This window comes from Megascapheus bottae, chromosome 11 (assembly GCF_031878675.1).
Source record: "Megascapheus bottae isolate mThoBot1 chromosome 11, mThoBot2.hap1, whole genome shotgun sequence".
Lineage (NCBI taxonomy): Eukaryota > Metazoa > Chordata > Mammalia > Rodentia > Geomyidae > Megascapheus > Megascapheus bottae.
The window spans coordinates 22,283,765-22,305,466 of NC_143519.1; the positions used below are offsets into that span (position 1 = coordinate 22,283,765).

The 21,702-nt window shown below is 42.3% G+C and overlaps 1 protein-coding gene across 1 annotated transcript in view; it reads right to left on the reverse strand.

Annotated features, from left to right (window-relative positions):
- Nucleotides 1-21,702, reverse strand: part of Scel (sciellin) — a 115,058-nt gene that overhangs the window by 58,689 nt on the left and 34,667 nt on the right. The window contains exons 11-12 of the mRNA XM_090341782.1: nt 21,038-21,115; nt 18,748-18,813 (exon numbers count right to left, since the gene is read on the reverse strand). Coding sequence (XP_090197908.1) covers nt 18,748-18,813; nt 21,038-21,115 — 144 coding nt within the window. The remainder of the gene's footprint in view (nt 1-18,747; nt 18,814-21,037; nt 21,116-21,702) is intronic.

The window sequence follows — 21,702 nt, forward strand, 5'->3', positions numbered from 1 at the left end:
TGTAGATAAAAGAAAAAAAAATCAGTGGGTTGGATTTTGACCAGGGAGCTGGGAGAAGAAATAACTGAAGACAACAAGGAATAATGATTTTATCATGGCTAACTCAAAAAGAAAATATACATTTGTTTGTATTTTCTGTCAGTCCTGGGGCTTGAACTCAGGACCTGGGAACTGTCCTTGAACTTTTTTTTTCTCTACCACTTGAGTGACTTGGCCCCTTGCAGCCTTTTCTTTTTATGTGCTACTGAGGAATTGAACTTCTGGCTTCATGCATGCAAGGCTATTACTCTACCACTAAGCCGCATTCCTAGCCCCACATTCTAAAGCCTTTTGATAAGAAGATTTCAGAAGATGCACTCTTATTGGTATATAATTTAGAAGGCAATGTTGGTTATTTCTAGTCTCCAAGAACATTTATAGCCCAAGGACCAAAAGCATAATAACCAAAAAGCAACCTTAGAAATCAACTGGTAAGGATAAAGAGTTACTTAACTTCAAACCTTTACATACCATGTTGTCAGAGACCAAGGAGTTAAATGGAACAAAACAAAGACCCTCTAGCCTTGAGCAAATCGCATCTGGTTGAGTCATCTGCACAAAATACTTCTCAGAATAACCGCAGGTGGTTGCTTGGGTTAGCACAACGGCCAAAAGAACAGCCTGACCCACCCCTAACCTTGAGACTTCTCCTTCTTGTTATCACAAAAACTCTCCATCCCCCCCCCCTCTATACTCCCTTTCTTACACTCAGGGTATATAAACCCTGCTTTACTTTTAATAAATGAGGCCTTGACGCGACTCAGATTGTCTCTGTCTTTCTTTATGCGCCTGGTCTCCTTCCTCTCTTTCCCCCATTGGTTTTCTTCTTTCAGGAGGTGCCTCTTCGAGCCGCATGAATAGCTGAACCCGCGGGTCGGGAGAAGTGGCGCCCAACGTGGGGCTCGAAGCACGGTGACCTACCGGACGGCGTGGAGAACAGGGGACCCCGACTATATTAAGGTAGAGACGCCCACACCGCATCGCTCGTGCACCGTGGGAGAGTCTTGAGGTAAGTTCTGCCGTCCCATCAACCATGGGCAAAGCATTATCAAAAGAGGTTTTATTTATAAAAGAAATGAAAGGATCACTTAGGGAGAGAGGAATAAGAGTTAAAAAGAAAGATTTGGTAAAATTCTTTTGTTTTGTTGGAGAAAAGTGTCCGTGGTTGGTCTTGCACGGACCAGACATCCATCCCCTTACCTGGAATAAGGTAGGAAAAAATATCAATGATTACTCCGTCAGGGAGAGGAAATCCCCGAGGCCTTCTTTAGCTTCTATGGGGTTATTAGAGATATTTTAAAGGAAGCAGAGGAGGGAGGTGACAGTGCTCGCTTACTAGCTTTAACAGAGGATTACCTAACGGAGTCACGTTGCCCGTCTCGCAAAAGCGAAAGTGACAATGAAAAACCTATGGTCACTGGCCTTCGGCCTGGCTCGCCTCGCGCACTCCCTCTTTGATTGATGAGCCTGTGCCCTCAGGACGCCACTTGGCGCCACCTTTAATTCCCGAAAAAGAGAAACAAGCCCAACCCCCTTTAGAAGACAGCATCAGGAATTATACTAAAAAGAAAAATATGTCACTAAAACCTTATAAAAATATTTATCCTATTATTCCTAAGACTTCTCCTAATAATGGCAGGCTCAACCCCCCCTCTGAGGTGGAGCTAGAGGAGGAGGCAGCGCATTATGAGGAAGATATGGCCCTTTTCCTCTTCCCCAAGTTTCTGCAGCTACACAGACTCCAGAGATAAGGGCCCTTCATTGGCCCACCCCTCCCCCCTATCCAGACACCTCTCTCCTGTCAGCCCCACCACAGGAAATGGTGAGATCATTCTCTGTTCCTCCGGAGGTGCAAGGTCTCCTTAAATCCAAAGACTCTCTCTTGAAACAAGTGACAGAATTAAAAAACGTACTTCATTTAAAAAGAGAGTTAAGGGACCTCACTTTGCAAATTCATGATTTACAAATGGATCTTGTTGGGGAAGCCGTGACTACCCCCCATGCCTCGGGTAACAAGCCCCCTAAAACACCCTCGGCCTCAGAGAGCCGCAATAGTAGACTCAGATCCGGGGCGCAAACTGTTTCCTTCTCCTTCCCCGTAATTACTCGCTCTAACACTCAACCTCGGGAACAAGAGGGGGAGGGAGGAGAAGCGGGAGAGGAGGAGGCGGACACCACCAGAAGACAGGAGGAGGGACAAAACCTAGATTCCTCTGCCTCCGAGGAGGAAGGGGGTGATCAGGAGGAGGCAAGGAGAGATTCTCAAATTACATATAGGAGATTGAAGTTTAAACAAATTAAAGAATTGCATTCGCCTGTTAAGAATTATGGAATTAACGCCCCTTTTACTTTAACAGTACTGGAGGGCCTCGGGGGTGAGGGACATTTATTGCCTCTTGAGTGGCACAAGATTGTACAGTCTGTTTTAACCAGGAGTCAATATCTAACCTGGAAAGCTGAATTTATAGATAAGGCAGAAAATCAAGCTATTACCAATAAAAAACATACACAAATGGCTTCATGGTCTTCTGATAAAATTTCAGGGAGGGGCAAATTTGCCTCAGAGGAAAAACAACAAAAACTCCCTGCAGGAATATTAACCCAGACTGCTCAGGCTGCCCTGGCCGCCTGGAGAGCCGTGCCTGCTGCAGGAGCGGTTACTACCTCTCTTTCCAGGATAGTACAAGGCAATAATGAACCATATTCTCAATTCGTTGCCAGACTGTGAGAAGCAGCTGAAAGAATATTAGGTGAGGTAGATACAGATGATATTATAGTTAGACAGTTGGCCATAGAAAATGCTAATGCAGCCTGTAAAGCTGCTTTAAGAGGCAAAACAAAGACCCTAGATTTAAATGGTATGATTAAAATTTGCAATGATGTGGATTCCTTTGAACATAAAATGTCTAAATCTATTAATTTGGCCATTGGAGCCATACTCCAAAACCAGACTCCACCTTCAGGAAAACTAGGACAAATATCTAGCCCTAAAAACTGTTTTAAATGTGGACAAATTGGACATTTTGCTAAAAAATGCCCTGGAACTATTAAACAACCCAATGTTCCTGGGACGATTCCCTTCCCCCTTCCCCCTGGCCTTTGTCCTAAATGCAGAAGAGGCTGTCACTGGGCTAAAGAGTGCCGGTCCAAGACCGATATAAATGGCCAGCCTTTATCTGTGGTCTCGGGAAACGGGCTACGGGCCCCAGTAGGGGGCCCTACCTACCCACCACGACAACCAATGACCCCTCCCGCCCAAAATCTGCCTCTAATGCAAACATCGCTGACTCAGACTTGTTCCGAGCCACTGCAGGCAGCGCAGGACTGGACCTCTGTTCCTCCACCACCAAGATTATAACTCCAGAGGAAGGAACAGTTGTTATAAACTCTGGAAGGTTCGGGCCTCCCCCGCCAGGAATGTTTTTTCTTATTATAGGTCGAGCTTCAAGCTCACTGCAAGGACTCTCTTTAAAATGGTTTATCTGAATAAAAAAAGGATCTGAAAGGAATTCTCTTAAATGTTTGCTCAAAAGGGAAAATAATCATGGAATGTTCATATAAGTCGTAAAAGGTTTGAGTATGTCGCCAATGGTATGAGTATGTCTTGAGTAAAGTTGGTATGCAGTTAAACTGCAGTAATGTAAATAGAGTCAGAATTGATACACTGATGTGAGGGGTTGCTATACTTGGATGTATATTTTCTAATTGTGTGGGTTTTCTTGGGTGCAGAACTGGGAGGGAATGCTGTATGCCCCTCCAAACCAAAGAATGCTGTCTGCCCAGCATTCTGCCCAGGTCTGATAGCAATTGTTAGCCCCCCCCACCACCACCAGGCCATATGTTATCTCTGGTATCAGAGGCAGCCCCAGGAGTCATTTAAAGGAAAACTTGGGAAAGCTAAACTAGCTGACAGTGCTAACCATGATTCAGTCCAGTCCTTCCAGGCCTTACAGGTTGATCTAGGGACATGTTCATCGTCTGGTTTCTAACATCCTGGCTCTCCCACAGCTATCCCTAAAGAATATTTTAAAATTGTAATAGATATAAAAGACTGTTTTTTCTCCATTCCCCTCAATCCTGGAGATTGTAAAAGATTTGCCTTTTCCATACCCATGATAAACCATAAAGGCCCTAATCCCCGATTTCAATGGCGAGTGTTGCCACAGGGTATGGCTAATTCTCCCACTCTTTGTCAAAAATTTGTGGCTCAATCCATAGACCCAATTCGTGTTCAATACCCTCATATGTATATTATACATTATATGGATGACCTATTAATTGCTGCCAAACTAGAAATGGAGGCACATCAAGTGACTCAAAGAATAGTTATTGCTTTACAAGACAGAGGACTTTTTATCTCCCCAGAAAAAATTCAAACTTGCTATCCCTTCTTGTTCCTGGGTTTTCAATTAGAACCCTCTTTAATATATGCTCAAAAAATTCAAATCAAAAGGAATAAGCTAAATTGTCTAAATGATTTCCAAAAACTCCTTGGAGACATTAATTGGCTACGTCCTCACCTTAAATTAACAACAGGAGATCTCAAACCCCTGTTTAATATTCTACAGGGAGATTCTGACCCTTCCTCCCCCAGAAAACTTACGCCTGAAGCTGAAAAAGCCCTAATAAAGTTAGAGGAGGCCATTACACAACAAAATATAGGTTACTTCAACCCCTCCTTGACCCTTTATTTAATCATTTTTGCCACAGAATTTACACCCACCGGTTTATTATGGCAAAAAAACATGCCCCTGTTATGGATTCATGCCTCCGCCTCTCAGTCCAAGGTACTCCCCTCCTACCCCTCTTTGGTCTCCCAACTTATTTTTCTGGGGCTCAAGACTTCTGTCAGATATTTTGGCAAGGATCCTGATATCATAATCACCCCTTACTCTAAGGAACAAATTAATTGGTTACAACAAAGACAAGATGATTGGGCTGTTTTATGCACTGGGTTCCAGGGTAGCTTTGATACTCACATGCCCAGCGACAGACTTATTCAATTCCTTAATATCACTCCTTTCGTTTTTCTAAAAAATACCTTAATAAAGCCCATCCCCAATACTTTGAGCATCTTTATTGATGGTTCAAAAAATGGAAAAGCTTCATATGTTATTAATAATGTTTCCCACTTTGTAAATACTTCCTTTAAATCTGCTCAGTTAGTAGAATTATTTGCTGCGCTTTGTGTTTTTCGGTTATTAAAGACCCACCCTTTTAATCTGTTTTCGGATAGCCATTATGTTGTTAGAGCTTTACAAGTTTTAGAAATGGTTCCAGTTATTCAGCCTACTACACCTACTTTTCAATTATTTTTTGAATTGCAGAAACTTATTAGACAACGTTCGTACCCTTTCTTTGTAGGACATATTCGTGCTCATTCTGGCCTACCTGGGCCACTAACCCGGGGCAATGAATTAGCTGACTTGGCAACCCAAATAGTTACCTTATCTCAAACAGTTAATCCGGTGACCCTTGCACAAGAGGCCCATGCTGTTCACCACCTCAATGCTCATACCCTGCGCTTAAAATTTAAAATTACTAAAAAACAGGCAAGACAAATTGTTAAAAACTGCAAAAATTGCCTAACCCTGCTCCCTGAACCCCATGTAGGTGTAAACCCTAGAGGGCTCATACCTGGACAACTTTGGCAGATGGATGTTACTCATGTCCCCTCCTTTGGAAGGTTAAAATATGTACATGTTACCATTGATACCTTTAGTGGATTTATTTGTGCCTCTGCTCATTTAGGGGAGGCCACAAAAGATGTTATAAACCATCTCCTATATGTTTTTTCTGTCATGGGACAACCCCAAACTATAAAGACGGACAATGGGCCCGGATATACCAGTCAAAAGTTCAAACAATTTTGCTCCCAAATGAGCATAAAACATATTACTGGAATCCCCTACAACCCCCAAGGACAAGGAATAGTGGAAAGGGCTCATCAGACTTTAAAAAACACCCTCATTAAACTTGCCTCACAAGAGACATTATATTCCCTTAAAGGAAACTATAAGACTTTGCTATTACATGCTCTCTTTGTTTTAAACTTTTTAACCCTTGACGCTAATGGCAAATCTGCCGCAGAACGCCTTTGGCATCCCACCACACAAACAGACTACGCCCAGGCCCTATGGAAAGACCCACTGACGGGAATATGGAATGGCCCTGACCCAGTCATTATCTGGGGAAAAGGATCAGCTTGCATTTATAATTCTAAAGAAGGGGGAGCTAGATGGTTGCCTGAAAGATTAATAAAACCATATAGTAAACAATAAAGCCATATAATTAATTCCAGGGTGGCGCCTGAGAACAAAAATATTTTTCTTTTACAGGTCAACAACCATGATGATGAGGCCTTCCCCGTCATCACTCCGCATGATGCTATTGACGGTGATGCTCTCTGGCAGAAGTTGTCCTCCAAAATCAACGAGGATTAGACTTACTTTTTCTACAGCAAGGAGGCTTATGCGCGGTTTTAAAGGAAAAATGCTGCGTATATGTAGATAGAACAGGACTTGTTAAGGATAGCTTAGAAAAAATTACAGCTAGCCTAGAAAAGCGAAAAAGAGAAAGGGAAAAACAAGAATCTTGGTATCAAAATTGGTTCTCCACATCTCCCTGGCTATCAACTCTTTTACCCTCCCTCTTGGGCCCCCTTGTGGGACTTCTCCTCCTAATTTCTTTTGGCCCTTGGGCTTTTCAGCGCCTTACGCGATTTATAAAAAATCAAATTGATTCTGCCTTTTCCAAAAACTCAATCTCGGTGCATTATCATCGCTTAGAGACTCAGGATGACCCTGTAGGGTCCGAAACAAGCACTCCCAAAAGAGGGCTCCAGTTTCATACACTTCTTGGCTGATAAACCCCAAGCGGCTAGAGAGCATCCAATGACGGGATTATTATGGAGCTTACCCTGGGTGGCACAACATACAGAGGCCGTCGAGGCCGGCTCAACAAGGCATGTTGCCAGGAGTAAGAGTCCCTCCATATAGCCTAAGACAGGGTGTTCTCTCCACCTATAGAGACCTTGTTCTTTAAAGGAAAGGGGGAATTGTCAGAGACCAAGGAGTTAAATGGAACAAAACAAAGACCCTCTAGCCTTGAGCAAATCGCATCTGGTTGAGTCATCTGCACAAAATACTTCTCAGAATAACCGCAGGTGGTTGCTTGGGTTAGCACAACGGCCAAAAGAACAGCCTGACCCACCCCTAACCTTGAGACTTCTCCTTCTTGTTATCACAAAAACTCTCCATCCCCCCCCCCCCTCTATACTCCCTTTCTTACACTCAGGGTATATAAACCCTGCTTTACTTTTAATAAATGAGGCCTTGACGCGACTCAGATTGTCTCTGTCTTTCTTTATGCGCCTGGTCTCCTTCCTCTCTTTCCCCCATTGGTTTTCTTCTTTCAGGAGGTGCCTCTTCGAGCCGCATGAATAGCTGAACCCGCGGGTCGGGAGAAGTGGCGCCCAACGTGGGGCTCGAAGCACGGTGACCTACCGGACGGCGTGGAGAACAGGGGACCCCGACTATATTAAGGTAGAGACGCCCACACCGCATCGCTCGTGCACCGTGGGAGAGTCTTGAGGTAAGTTCTGCCGTCCCATCAACCATGGGCAAAGCATTATCAAAAGAGGTTTTATTTATAAAAGAAATGAAAGGATCACTTAGGGAGAGAGGAATAAGAGTTAAAAAGAAAGATTTGGTAAAATTCTTTTGTTTTGTTGGAGAAAAGTGTCCGTGGTTGGTCTTGCACGGACCAGACATCCATCCCCTTACCTGGAATAAGGTAGGAAAAAATATCAATGATTACTCCGTCAGGGAGAGGAAATCCCCGAGGCCTTCTTTAGCTTCTATGGGGTTATTAGAGATATTTTAAAGGAAGCAGAGGAGGGAGGTGACAGTGCTCGCTTACTAGCTTTAACAGAGGATTACCTAACGGAGTCACGTTGCCCGTCTCGCAAAAGCGAAAGTGACAATGAAAAACCTATGGTCACTGGCCTTCGGCCTGGCTCGCCTCGCGCACTCCCTCTTTGATTGATGAGCCTGTGCCCTCAGGACGCCACTTGGCGCCACCTTTAATTCCCGAAAAAGAGAAACAAGCCCAACCCCCTTTAGAAGACAGCATCAGGAATTATACTAAAAAGAAAAATATGTCACTAAAACCTTATAAAAATATTTATCCTATTATTCCTAAGACTTCTCCTAATAATGGCAGGCTCAACCCCCCCTCTGAGGTGGAGCTAGAGGAGGAGGCAGCGCATTATGAGGAAGATATGGCCCTTTTCCTCTTCCCCAAGTTTCTGCAGCTACACAGACTCCAGAGATAAGGGCCCTTCATTGGCCCACCCCTCCCCCCTATCCAGACACCTCTCTCCTGTCAGCCCCACCACAGGAAATGGTGAGATCATTCTCTGTTCCTCCGGAGGTGCAAGGTCTCCTTAAATCCAAAGACTCTCTCTTGAAACAAGTGACAGAATTAAAAAACGTACTTCATTTAAAAAGAGAGTTAAGGGACCTCACTTTGCAAATTCATGATTTACAAATGGATCTTGTTGGGGAAGCCGTGACTACCCCCCATGCCTCGGGTAACAAGCCCCCTAAAACACCCTCGGCCTCAGAGAGCCGCAATAGTAGACTCAGATCCGGGGCGCAAACTGTTTCCTTCTCCTTCCCCGTAATTACTCGCTCTAACACTCAACCTCGGGAACAAGAGGGGGAGGGAGGAGAAGCGGGAGAGGAGGAGGCGGACACCACCAGAAGACAGGAGGAGGGACAAAACCTAGATTCCTCTGCCTCCGAGGAGGAAGGGGGTGATCAGGAGGAGGCAAGGAGAGATTCTCAAATTACATATAGGAGATTGAAGTTTAAACAAATTAAAGAATTGCATTCGCCTGTTAAGAATTATGGAATTAACGCCCCTTTTACTTTAACAGTACTGGAGGGCCTCAGGGGTGAGGGACATTTATTGCCTCTTGAGTGGCACAAGATTGTACAGTCTGTTTTAACCAGGAGTCAATATCTAACCTGGAAAGCTGAATTTATAGATAAGGCAGAAAATCAAGCTATTACCAATAAAAAACATACACAAATGGCTTCATGGTCTTCTGATAAAATTTCAGGGAGGGGCAAATTTGCCTCAGAGGAAAAACAACAAAAACTCCCTGCAGGAATATTAACCCAGACTGCTCAGGCTGCCCTGGCCGCCTGGAGAGCCGTGCCTGCTGCAGGAGCGGTTACTACCTCTCTTTCCAGGATAGTACAAGGCAATAATGAACCATATTCTCAATTCGTTGCCAGACTGTGAGAAGCAGCTGAAAGAATATTAGGTGAGGTAGATACAGATGATATTATAGTTAGACAGTTGGCCATAGAAAATGCTAATGCAGCCTGTAAAGCTGCTTTAAGAGGCAAAACAAAGACCCTAGATTTAAATGGTATGATTAAAATTTGCAATGATGTGGATTCCTTTGAACATAAAATGTCTAAATCTATTAATTTGGCCATTGGAGCCATACTCCAAAACCAGACTCCACCTTCAGGAAAACTAGGACAAATATCTAGCCCTAAAAACTGTTTTAAATGTGGACAAATTGGACATTTTGCTAAAAAATGCCCTGGAACTATTAAACAACCCAATGTTCCTGGGACGATTCCCTTCCCCCTTCCCCCTGGCCTTTGTCCTAAATGCAGAAGAGGCCGTCACTGGGCTAAAGAGTGCCGGTCCAAGACCGATATAAATGGCCAGCCTTTATCTGTGGTCTCGGGAAACGGGCTACGGGCCCCAGTAGGGGGCCCTACCTACCCACCACGACAACCAATGACCCCTCCCGCCCAAAATCTGCCTCTAATGCAAACATCGCTGACTCAGACTTGTTCCGAGCCACTGCAGGCAGCGCAGGACTGGACCTCTGTTCCTCCACCACCAAGATTATAACTCCAGAGGAAGGAACAGTTGTTATAAACTCTGGAAGGTTCGGGCCTCCCCCGCCAGGAATGTTTTTTCTTATTATAGGTCGAGCTTCAAGCTCACTGCAAGGACTCTCTTTAAAATGGTTTATCTGAATAAAAAAAGGATCTGAAAGGAATTCTCTTAAATGTTTGCTCAAAAGGGAAAATAATCATGGAATGTTCATATAAGTCGTAAAAGGTTTGAGTATGTCGCCAATGGTATGAGTATGTCTTGAGTAAAGTTGGTATGCAGTTAAACTGCAGTAATGTAAATAGAGTCAGAATTGATACACTGATGTGAGGGGTTGCTATACTTGGATGTATATTTTCTAATTGTGTGGGTTTTCTTGGGTGCAGAACTGGGAGGGAATGCTGTATGCCCCTCCAAACCAAAGAATGCTGTCTGCCCAGCATTCTGCCCAGGTCTGATAGCAATTGTTAGCCCCCCCCACCACCACCAGGCCATATGTTATCTCTGGTATCAGAGGCAGCCCCAGGAGTCATTTAAAGGAAAACTTGGGAAAGCTAAACTAGCTGACAGTGCTAACCATGATTCAGTCCAGTCCTTCCAGGCCTTACAGGTTGATCTAGGGACATGTTCATCGTCTGGTTTCTAACATCCTGGCTCTCCCACAGCTATCCCTAAAGAATATTTTAAAATTGTAATAGATATAAAAGACTGTTTTTTCTCCATTCCCCTCAATCCTGGAGATTGTAAAAGATTTGCCTTTTCCATACCCATGATAAACCATAAAGGCCCTAATCCCCGATTTCAATGGCGAGTGTTGCCACAGGGTATGGCTAATTCTCCCACTCTTTGTCAAAAATTTGTGGCTCAATCCATAGACCCAATTCGTGTTCAATACCCTCATATGTATATTATACATTATATGGATGACCTATTAATTGCTGCCAAACTAGAAATGGAGGCACATCAAGTGACTCAAAGAATAGTTATTGCTTTACAAGACAGAGGACTTTTTATCTCCCCAGAAAAAATTCAAACTTGCTATCCCTTCTTGTTCCTGGGTTTTCAATTAGAACCCTCTTTAATATATGCTCAAAAAATTCAAATCAAAAGGAATAAGCTAAATTGTCTAAATGATTTCCAAAAACTCCTTGGAGACATTAATTGGCTACGTCCTCACCTTAAATTAACAACAGGAGATCTCAAACCCCTGTTTAATATTCTACAGGGAGATTCTGACCCTTCCTCCCCCAGAAAACTTACGCCTGAAGCTGAAAAAGCCCTAATAAAGTTAGAGGAGGCCATTACACAACAAAATATAGGTTACTTCAACCCCTCCTTGACCCTTTATTTAATCATTTTTGCCACAGAATTTACACCCACCGGTTTATTATGGCAAAAAAACATGCCCCTGTTATGGATTCATGCCTCCGCCTCTCAGTCCAAGGTACTCCCCTCCTACCCCTCTTTGGTCTCCCAACTTATTTTTCTGGGGCTCAAGACTTCTGTCAGATATTTTGGCAAGGATCCTGATATCATAATCACCCCTTACTCTAAGGAACAAATTAATTGGTTACAACAAAGACAAGATGATTGGGCTGTTTTATGCACTGGGTTCCAGGGTAGCTTTGATACTCACATGCCCAGCGACAGACTTATTCAATTCCTTAATATCACTCCTTTCGTTTTTCTAAAAAATACCTTAATAAAGCCCATCCCCAATACTTTGAGCATCTTTATTGATGGTTCAAAAAATGGAAAAGCTTCATATGTTATTAATAATGTTTCCCACTTTGTAAATACTTCCTTTAAATCTGCTCAGTTAGTAGAATTATTTGCTGCGCTTTGTGTTTTTCGGTTATTAAAGACCCACCCTTTTAATCTGTTTTCGGATAGCCATTATGTTGTTAGAGCTTTACAAGTTTTAGAAATGGTTCCAGTTATTCAGCCTACTACACCTACTTTTCAATTATTTTTTGAATTGCAGAAACTTATTAGACAACGTTCGTACCCTTTCTTTGTAGGACATATTCGTGCTCATTCTGGCCTACCTGGGCCACTAACCCGGGGCAATGAATTAGCTGACTTGGCAACCCAAATAGTTACCTTATCTCAAACAGTTAATCCGGTGACCCTTGCACAAGAGGCCCATGCTGTTCACCACCTCAATGCTCATACCCTGCGCTTAAAATTTAAAATTACTAAAAAACAGGCAAGACAAATTGTTAAAAACTGCAAAAATTGCCTAACCCTGCTCCCTGAACCCCATGTAGGTGTAAACCCTAGAGGGCTCATACCTGGACAACTTTGGCAGATGGATGTTACTCATGTCCCCTCCTTTGGAAGGTTAAAATATGTACATGTTACCATTGATACCTTTAGTGGATTTATTTGTGCCTCTGCTCATTTAGGGGAGGCCACAAAAGATGTTATAAACCATCTCCTATATGTTTTTTCTGTCATGGGACAACCCCAAACTATAAAGACGGACAATGGGCCCGGATATACCAGTCAAAAGTTCAAACAATTTTGCTCCCAAATGAGCATAAAACATATTACTGGAATCCCCTACAACCCCCAAGGACAAGGAATAGTGGAAAGGGCTCATCAGACTTTAAAAAACACCCTCATTAAACTTGCCTCACAAGAGACATTATATTCCCTTAAAGGAAACTATAAGACTTTGCTATTACATGCTCTCTTTGTTTTAAACTTTTTAACCCTTGACGCTAATGGCAAATCTGCCGCAGAACGCCTTTGGCATCCCACCACACAAACAGACTACGCCCAGGCCCTATGGAAAGACCCACTGACGGGAATATGGAATGGCCCTGACCCAGTCATTATCTGGGGAAAAGGATCAGCTTGCATTTATAATTCTAAAGAAGGGGGAGCTAGATGGTTGCCTGAAAGATTAATAAAACCATATAGTAAACAATAAAGCCATATAATTAATTCCAGGGTGGCGCCTGAGAACAAAAATATTTTTCTTTTACAGGTCAACAACCATGATGATGAGGCCTTCCCCGTCATCACTCCGCATGATGCTATTGACGGTGATGCTCTCTGGCAGAAGTTGTCCTCCAAAATCAACGAGGATTAGACTTACTTTTTCTACAGCAAGGAGGCTTATGCGCGGTTTTAAAGGAAAAATGCTGCGTATATGTAGATAGAACAGGACTTGTTAAGGATAGCTTAGAAAAAATTACAGCTAGCCTAGAAAAGCGAAAAAGAGAAAGGGAAAAACAAGAATCTTGGTATCAAAATTGGTTCTCCACATCTCCCTGGCTATCAACTCTTTTACCCTCCCTCTTGGGCCCCCTTGTGGGACTTCTCCTCCTAATTTCTTTTGGCCCTTGGGCTTTTCAGCGCCTTACGCGATTTATAAAAAATCAAATTGATTCTGCCTTTTCCAAAAACTCAATCTCGGTGCATTATCATCGCTTAGAGACTCAGGATGACCCTGTAGGGTCCGAAACAAGCACTCCCAAAAGAGGGCTCCAGTTTCATACACTTCTTGGCTGATAAACCCCAAGCGGCTAGAGAGCATCCAATGACGGGATTATTATGGAGCTTACCCTGGGTGGCACAACATACAGAGGCCGTCGAGGCCGGCTCAACAAGGCATGTTGCCAGGAGTAAGAGTCCCTCCATATAGCCTAAGACAGGGTGTTCTCTCCACCTATAGAGACCTTGTTCTTTAAAGGAAAGGGGGAATTGTCAGAGACCAAGGAGTTAAATGGAACAAAACAAAGACCCTCTAGCCTTGAGCAAATCGCATCTGGTTGAGTCATCTGCACAAAATACTTCTCAGAATAACCGCAGGTGGTTGCTTGGGTTAGCACAACGGCCAAAAGAACAGCCTGACCCACCCCTAACCTTGAGACTTCTCCTTCTTGTTATCACAAAAACTCTCCATCCCCCCCCCCCCTCTATACTCCCTTTCTTACACTCAGGGTATATAAACCCTGCTTTACTTTTAATAAATGAGGCCTTGACGCGACTCAGATTGTCTCTGTCTTTCTTTATGCGCCTGGTCTCCTTCCTCTCTTTCCCCCATTGGTTTTCTTCTTTCAGGAGGTGCCTCTTCGAGCCGCATGAATAGCTGAACCCGCGGGTCGGGAGACCATGTCTTGCTGTCATGAATTAAGCATGTCTCTTGAATAGCTAACAAAAATGGGATGAGACTTTCAAAATTAGTCAACTGTTAACCCCTAAAATTTGTTTAATCATCTGAATCTAACCCTTTCATTTTGAGATTAAAGTATATCAAATATAAAATGATATATTTCTTGGGAAATAGAATAGAATGTGATTTTTTTTTCTATTTTAAATCTGGCACATGATTATTTAAATTCAGATTGACCACACTAGTCTCCTGTTACGTGGATAGTTATTGATGTGGATGTAGAAATAACTGTAAACACAAAAATAGACTTATATAGTCAACAAGCATAAATATATATAAAGAAGAATGATAGAGAGGTAAATAGGAGAAAGTGTGAGTGGGAGAGAAATGACATCACAGTTCTGTTGATAGTGAGTTTTCTTGGGACTGTTTGGATGAAGTCTACTTATTGTGCTAACAACACAATTTCTTCTAAGTTGTATTAGCTAACAAGGGAAGGAATGCTCGATTCTTGGTTTAAAAGGATCATGGGAAGAAAGGTCAGGAAGAAAATTCATTCCTGAAATGAAAAAGACGTCTGTGTATTTTTCCAAGTGTTCTGAAAAGAAAATAAATGGATGAAAATGGAATTTCAGTGCCTAAGAGAATATAATCGAGTGAGCACATTCAAAACAAACTGTGTATACTGAAGGAATTGTCACAGTGAGGCTCTTTTGTCCTGTTAATGAATGCTAATGAAAAAGAAAGTAAAGAAAATGAAGTTTCCAAGGAAGATTGGGTGGAGGAAAATGAGTATGTTAGGATTAAGGAGAAATTCTCTTGGAGAAATAGGAGGAAAGGGACGGAAGAAGCGAGCAGGGTACTCATGACAGATAAAAGAAATAAGCTTGGGATATTATCTAGTGGTAAGAATCATAGTCTCATTTTTATCTCTTTTTAACTTGTTCTCATTATCATTGGGCTCCTCTGGAGAGGGAGATCTGTTTTTTGAAGGCTTTATTCCCTTTCATCATTTAATAATTGCTTCTATTTTTCAAAATTTAATTTTTAAAAGGCTATCTATCAGCATTGCGAGTGTATCAGCATGAAGATGAGAAGCAGGAGCCATGCTTTGAGCTCTTCCAAGAAAAAAGCATTCTACAATCAAAGGCATTGCTGTGTTGCTATTATCTTCTTCTTCCCCTGAAAGCTTAGCAAGGCATTATCTCTGATGCTCAAAGAAAAGTCTTTCCGTTTAGTCATTGTAGTAATAATCTGTTACCCAAAAGGGAATAGAGATCTAAATTGGTCATGAATCCTAACAATCTTCTCTTTTGCTTAACTGTGGATGGGATCCAGGAATCAAAAAATAGGAGCATTGGGGGGGGTGGGGGGGAGGGTAATGGGGACCAAGACATGTGGAAGGGTATCAATGTATGTGAATTAATGCACCTTCTATCTGGCAAATATCATGTAACCCTTTTATTAATTACAATAAAAATATATTTTAAAAAAACAGGAGCATTGTAATTCATTTCATCTTCCATGTAAATGACATCCGGCAATGCACAAATTGTAAGGGCATGGAGCCAGGCACTCTTCCTTCTGAGCAAACAGCTATCCACAGGCTCAATGGAAGCAAAAGTGAGAGATATTGACTCGTGAATAATCCTGGCATATTTTACATAGTTATTAAAATGATTGCTTGTAATAGACCAATGAATAGAAGGTAAAGGTTATTTTAAAAGAAAATAAACATTTCTTAGATAAACGCTTGTTATTGTCTGCCAGGACAAAGTTGAGTTGAATGTAGGTAGGTCACCCCTATGATCCTAGCTACTTAGAAGGCTGAGATCTGAGGATCATGGTCCAGAGCCAGCCTGGGCAGGAAAATCCATAGGACTATTTCCACTTAACCATGTAAAACCAAGAAGTGGAGCTGTGGCTCAAAGTGATAGAGTGCTAGGTTTGAAAAAAAAATGCTGAAAAAAAAGAAGAAAGAAAAGAAAAGAAAGGAAGGAACTCAGGCCTTGAGTTCAAACCCAACAGTGGTGCCCACATACACAAACACACACATACACACACACACACACACACACACACACACAAACACACATCCACAAGCACATACACACACAAACACACATCCACAAACACACACACACACACACACACACACACACACACACACGACTAATAGGATGAGCCCATAAGGTCCAAAAAAAAAATTGTAACTTGTAGAAATCTTAGTATATATTTTCTCCTGTTGTGTAGCCCCAAGACAGGTATTGCTCATAGGAAATGCCTAATTAATAGGCAGAGGGGAAATACACTGGAAATACAACACAACACCAGCTGCTCATATCATGGGAACAAGTCTAAGAGTGAAAAAAGACAAAGCAACGTTGTGACTGTCACACGTGTTCTATAATCTGATCTGTATATTTATATATTTATCTCTGCAAACATGTTAGTTAAAATAATTGTACCAATGCATTAAACTGCAGAGCTTTTGTATGGCAAAGGACATAGCTAGTAAATTAATTAGGAAGCCTACAGAGTGGGAGAAGATCTTCACCAACCAAACAACAGACAAAGGCCTCATATCTAAAATATATCAACAGCTCAAAAAATTGAATCACTCCAAAACTAATCTCCAAAGTTAAAAGATGGGCCAAAGACTTAGAGAGAGTCTTCTCTGAAGAAGAAACAAAAATGGGCTATAGACACATGAAGAAATGCTCAACATCTCTGGTCATAAAAGAAATGCAAATCAAAACAACGCTAAGATTCCACCTCACTCCCAGTTAGAATGGCCAGGATCAAGAAAACTAATAACAACAGATGCTGGAGGGGATGTGGCCAGGAGGGATCACTACTACACTGTTGGTGGGAGTGCAAACTCATTCAACCACTATGGAAAGCAGTATGGCAGTTCCTCAAAAGACTAAACATAGAGCTCCCCTATGACCCAGCAATTCCACTACTTGGCATTTACCCAACCATCCAGAAACTAGGGCATACTAAATCCACTAGCACAACAATGTTCATTGCAGCATTATTCACCATAGCAAAGATATGGAATCAACCTAGATGTCCCTCAGTTGATGAGTTGTGGTATTTGTACACAATGGAATTCTATGCTGCTGTCAGAAAAAACAACATCGCCCCATTTGTAAGGAAATAGAAAGTCTTAGAAAAAAATCATATTAAGTGAAGTAAGCCAGACTCAAAGGAACTTAGGCTCAATGGTTTCCCTCATTTGTCATAATCAGTAGAAACCTTGGGCTCTACTAGCAGAGATCTGCAATAGAGCAAAACCTTGATACATAAGGCCATATAGTATGAAGCTAATTGAAAGGACCTCCAGGATATTGAAACAAAAGCCATATAATGAATGATTGTTGTCCTTAATGTACTATGTTATCTCTCTTTTGCTGTCCCTTGGTTATATCATATTGTTACAATATCTCACTCTGTTATCTGATATATTGGGTTTATTTGTATTTAGTTATTTGAAATTGGATAGGGAAGGGGGAAAACCAAGACGAGGGGGTGAGGGGAGGGTAATGGGGACCAAGACATGTGAAAGGGTATCAATGTATGTGAATTAATGCACCTTCTATGTGGAAAATATCATGTAACCCTTTTATTAATTATAATAAAAATATAAAAAAATAAAATAAAAAAAATAATTGTCCCAAGCCGGGCGCTGGTGGCTCACTCCTGTAACCATAGCTACTCAGGAGGCTGAGATCTGAGCATAGCAGTTCAAAGCCAGCCAGGGGTACTAAAGTCCTTGAGACTCCTATCTCCAGTTCACCACTAGAAAACTTGAAGTGGCTCTGTGGCTCAAGTGATAGAGCACTAGCCTTGAGCTGAAGAACTCAGGGAGAGTTCCAGGCCTAGAGTTCAAGCCCCATGACCGACAAAAGGAAGGAGGGAGGGAGGGAGGGAGGGAAGGAGGGAGGGAAGGAGGTAGAAAGAGAAAGAGGAAGATTATCCTCAACAATAACAAAAAATACTCCATATCAGTGACAAAGAACTTGTCCCACACATCCCTGCAGCCTTCAACACTCAATGCAGCCCAGAAGCAGCAGGACACAGGATCCCCAGAGGGCCTATGGAGTCCCTCTGCCACTGTCAGGGATGAGGTACTGGAAGAGAATGGACCCTGTTTCAATATGACAAAGAAAAAGACATTTGAATTCAAACACTCACACTGACAGAAGATGATGTGGTGATGGGGACTGGCATGGAGAAAATGCTTGTCCAGAGCAGAGAAGGCCCGAGGACACCAGGTACCCAGGGTGTGGGGCACCATCTCCCTCATAGCCCTCAGAACTAGCCAACCCTGCTGACACCTTGACCTTGCACTTGCAGCCTCCAGAACTGGGAGACTATACACTTCCATTGTCTGAGTCATTCTCCATGTAGTACTCTGTCAAGCAAGCACTGCAAATTGGTCTAGCCACTGACTTAGCTCTTGTTGTTCCATTTCCTACCAAGGACACTCAGGCTTGACCTCACCCCCGCCACGCATGCTCTTCTTCAGAGCTCAGAGTTCACAAAATTGCTTCCAATTGATTCCAAAGCATCAGCAATTACATGTTGTCAAGGCCTACCATATCCTTGCAGTTAGTGGCATAGCAATTAAATGTGACACTTTCCCTTACCTTTTGCTGGCTCCTGTGCTTGACGTGGCCTTGTAGCCCGGAGGGGGTGGTGGGAACCAGGACTGTCTGTTAAGAAATGACATCAGTTACAAACTAGGGCTTGAAAGACTGATCTGCCCTCCGTTCTGTCAGGAAAAGCTGGAAATAATTTGACTGCCAAAAAGACAATGAAATGACTTTTAGAGAAGTCCTTGGAAATATAAATGAGCTTTCTGTCATAAATAAAATAGGAAGTAATTATCCCCTTCTTAAGGCTTTATTTGTTCCCCTGAGTAAACTCTTTTTTTTTTTAATTTCCTTTAGTCTAAACAATGTGGACAATTTCTTTTAAAAGAAATCTGAAGAAATCAGAAAAAAAGAGAAACAAGTAAATCCACAGAGTCGGTTCAGATGCGTGTATCATGTTACACTCCCTTTTTCTTCTGCCTGAACTTTATCATAATAGGAATAAACTATGTATATTGTCAGTCCTGGGGCTTGAACTCAGGGGCCTGGTTGCCACCCCTGCACTTCTTTTTTTTTTCTTTAAGTCAGCCATGAGGCTTGAATTCAAGGCCTGGATGCTGTCCCTGTGCTCTTTTGCTCAAGGCTAGTACTCTACCACTAGAGACACGATGCCACTTCTGGTTTTTGACTTGTTAATTGGAGATAAGAGGTTCATGGAGACTTCTGCCCAGGTTGGTTTCAAACCACGTTTCTCAGATCTCAGCCTCCTGAGTAGCTAGGATTACAGCATGAGCCATCAGTGCCTGACTAAAATAACAATCTTATATTTAATCAAAATAGCCTGCTTTTGTTCTTGTTTGCCAGTCCCGGGGCTTGATCTCAGGGCCTGAGCATTGTCCTTGGGCTTTATCAAGGCTAGAGCTCTAACACATTAGCCACAGAACCACTTCTGGCTTTTTCTATGTATGTGGTGCCGAGGAATTGAATCCCGGTCTTCTTGTATGCCAGGCAAGCACTCTACCACTAGGCCAAACTCCCAGCCCCACTAGGTTTCTTTTTAACCTATGACAGAAAACTCTGGTAGGAATTCCAAAACCACAAGTGAACATCACAACAAAGCTAATCTCAGATTTAAGCTTAATTAAAAAGAGATCCTTCATGTGAAAGAGATACTTCTGGGGAGGCGGGGAGGGTCAATAGGTGAGGCTAGAGAGAAAAAGTGATAGAAGGTGAATATAATAGAAGAATGTTATGTAGACATGAAAATAAGATAATAAAACTTACTAAAAACTGTTGAAATTGGGGAGGAAAGTTAAGAAAGAATAATATAGCCAAGGATAAATTTTATCTAAGTATGTTACATGCAGGTTTGTAAAAAGCATAATGAAACCTCTTTGCACAATTCACTCTTCATCTTAATAAAAACTAAAAATAAAGCAAATTAACAACCTATGGACATCTTTTGAGAGAGAGAGAGAGAGAAAAGAGATATGCTTATCATGAGGGAAAGATGTTACCAGACAGAATTAGTCCATCCATCAACAAACATAGACTTACCTTCTCTACTCTAGCTGTGGTCTTAGGTTCACACGAAGAAAACAAGAAAATGGTAAGGAATCACGGCTTCATTAAGCATGCTGCCTTGCCACATGCACATGATTTCCCAGCCCTGTGTTTTCTCTCCAGGTATCATGCTATGTCCCATGAAAAGACTGACCCCCACAGGGGTCTCCTCGTCCAGGCCTTAGTGGTAGAAGCTACTTGTGAGAGGCCACCCAAGGCAAGCCAGAGAAGGTGCCAGTCACAAGAGGCATACAGGTGTCCCTAGAGAACACCTCTGGCTCTGTTTTTGGAGGGGGACCTTCCTGACTGGCAAAGCCGGGCACAGTCACAGGTGGCCACTACTTGTGGTTAAGTCTGTCCTTGTAGAAAAGAGTCTATAAAAAGGGGTCACCTGACAGAGATCTTCATTTCACATGTGGGCTTGTCATCCAAAAACTTCTCTACAGAAAAGTCTAGGGGGGGGTGTTTATTCAAATATTAGAACATCTAACAACTGCAAGTCCCTGAGTCCAAAGCCAATACTGCACACACACACACACACACACACACACACACACACACACACACACACACACACACGACATAGAGAGCTTGGATTCTAGAACAGTGGTTAAATGGAGTATTTGAAAAGGAGACTGGGTTTGAGGACAGCCTGTGGTGCGGGAGGAGAGGAGGAGGCTGCTGTGTTGCTGAGGAGCTTTGCAGCCTGATTTGGTATACAAGACAATAAACAGAGTTCTTTGCAGGACATAGTGAGAGGTGGCTGCAGAGCCCGGCATACCTCTTTTTCTTCACAGGGGTAGCAGCAGAGCTAGAAGCCGTGCGATTGGTATTCACATCCAACAAGCTCCCAGGTTGCCTGCTCAAAGGCAAAAGAATAACAAATCATCACATTCTCCACCTTAAAAAACAAAATAAAATAAAGTTTTGCCATCTACTCCTGATCTCTACTTTCCAGCAAAGTATTTCCCTTGAGGACAGAAAACCAACAATCAAAAATAGTTTTTCCTTTCTTAGCTTGTTTTGAAAACTGTCATTTTATAAGTAGTTAAAAGCTGAAGGAACTGAATGTGATAGCCATTCATTGTACAATGTCAGCTTTATCTAAAGTTCAGGCCAATTAATTCTGGTGTGCTCCAACTCACATTATAGTGTGGCTCACACAATCATACTGTGATTGTTCACCTTAAAAATTATGTGTTTAAGAAAAAATGAAATCACACAATTTTAAGTCTCCCTTTACCATTGATTCCTAGCCAGACTTCAAAAACTGAGCCAGGTCTATACATGATAGGTCTTTTCTACACCTGTAGAAAATACACCCAAAGACCATTTTTTCCATATATTTTTATTGTAATTAATAGAAGGGTTACATTATATTCACCAGATAGAAGGTGCATTACTTCACAAACATTGATTCCCTTTCTCATATCATGGTCCCTATTT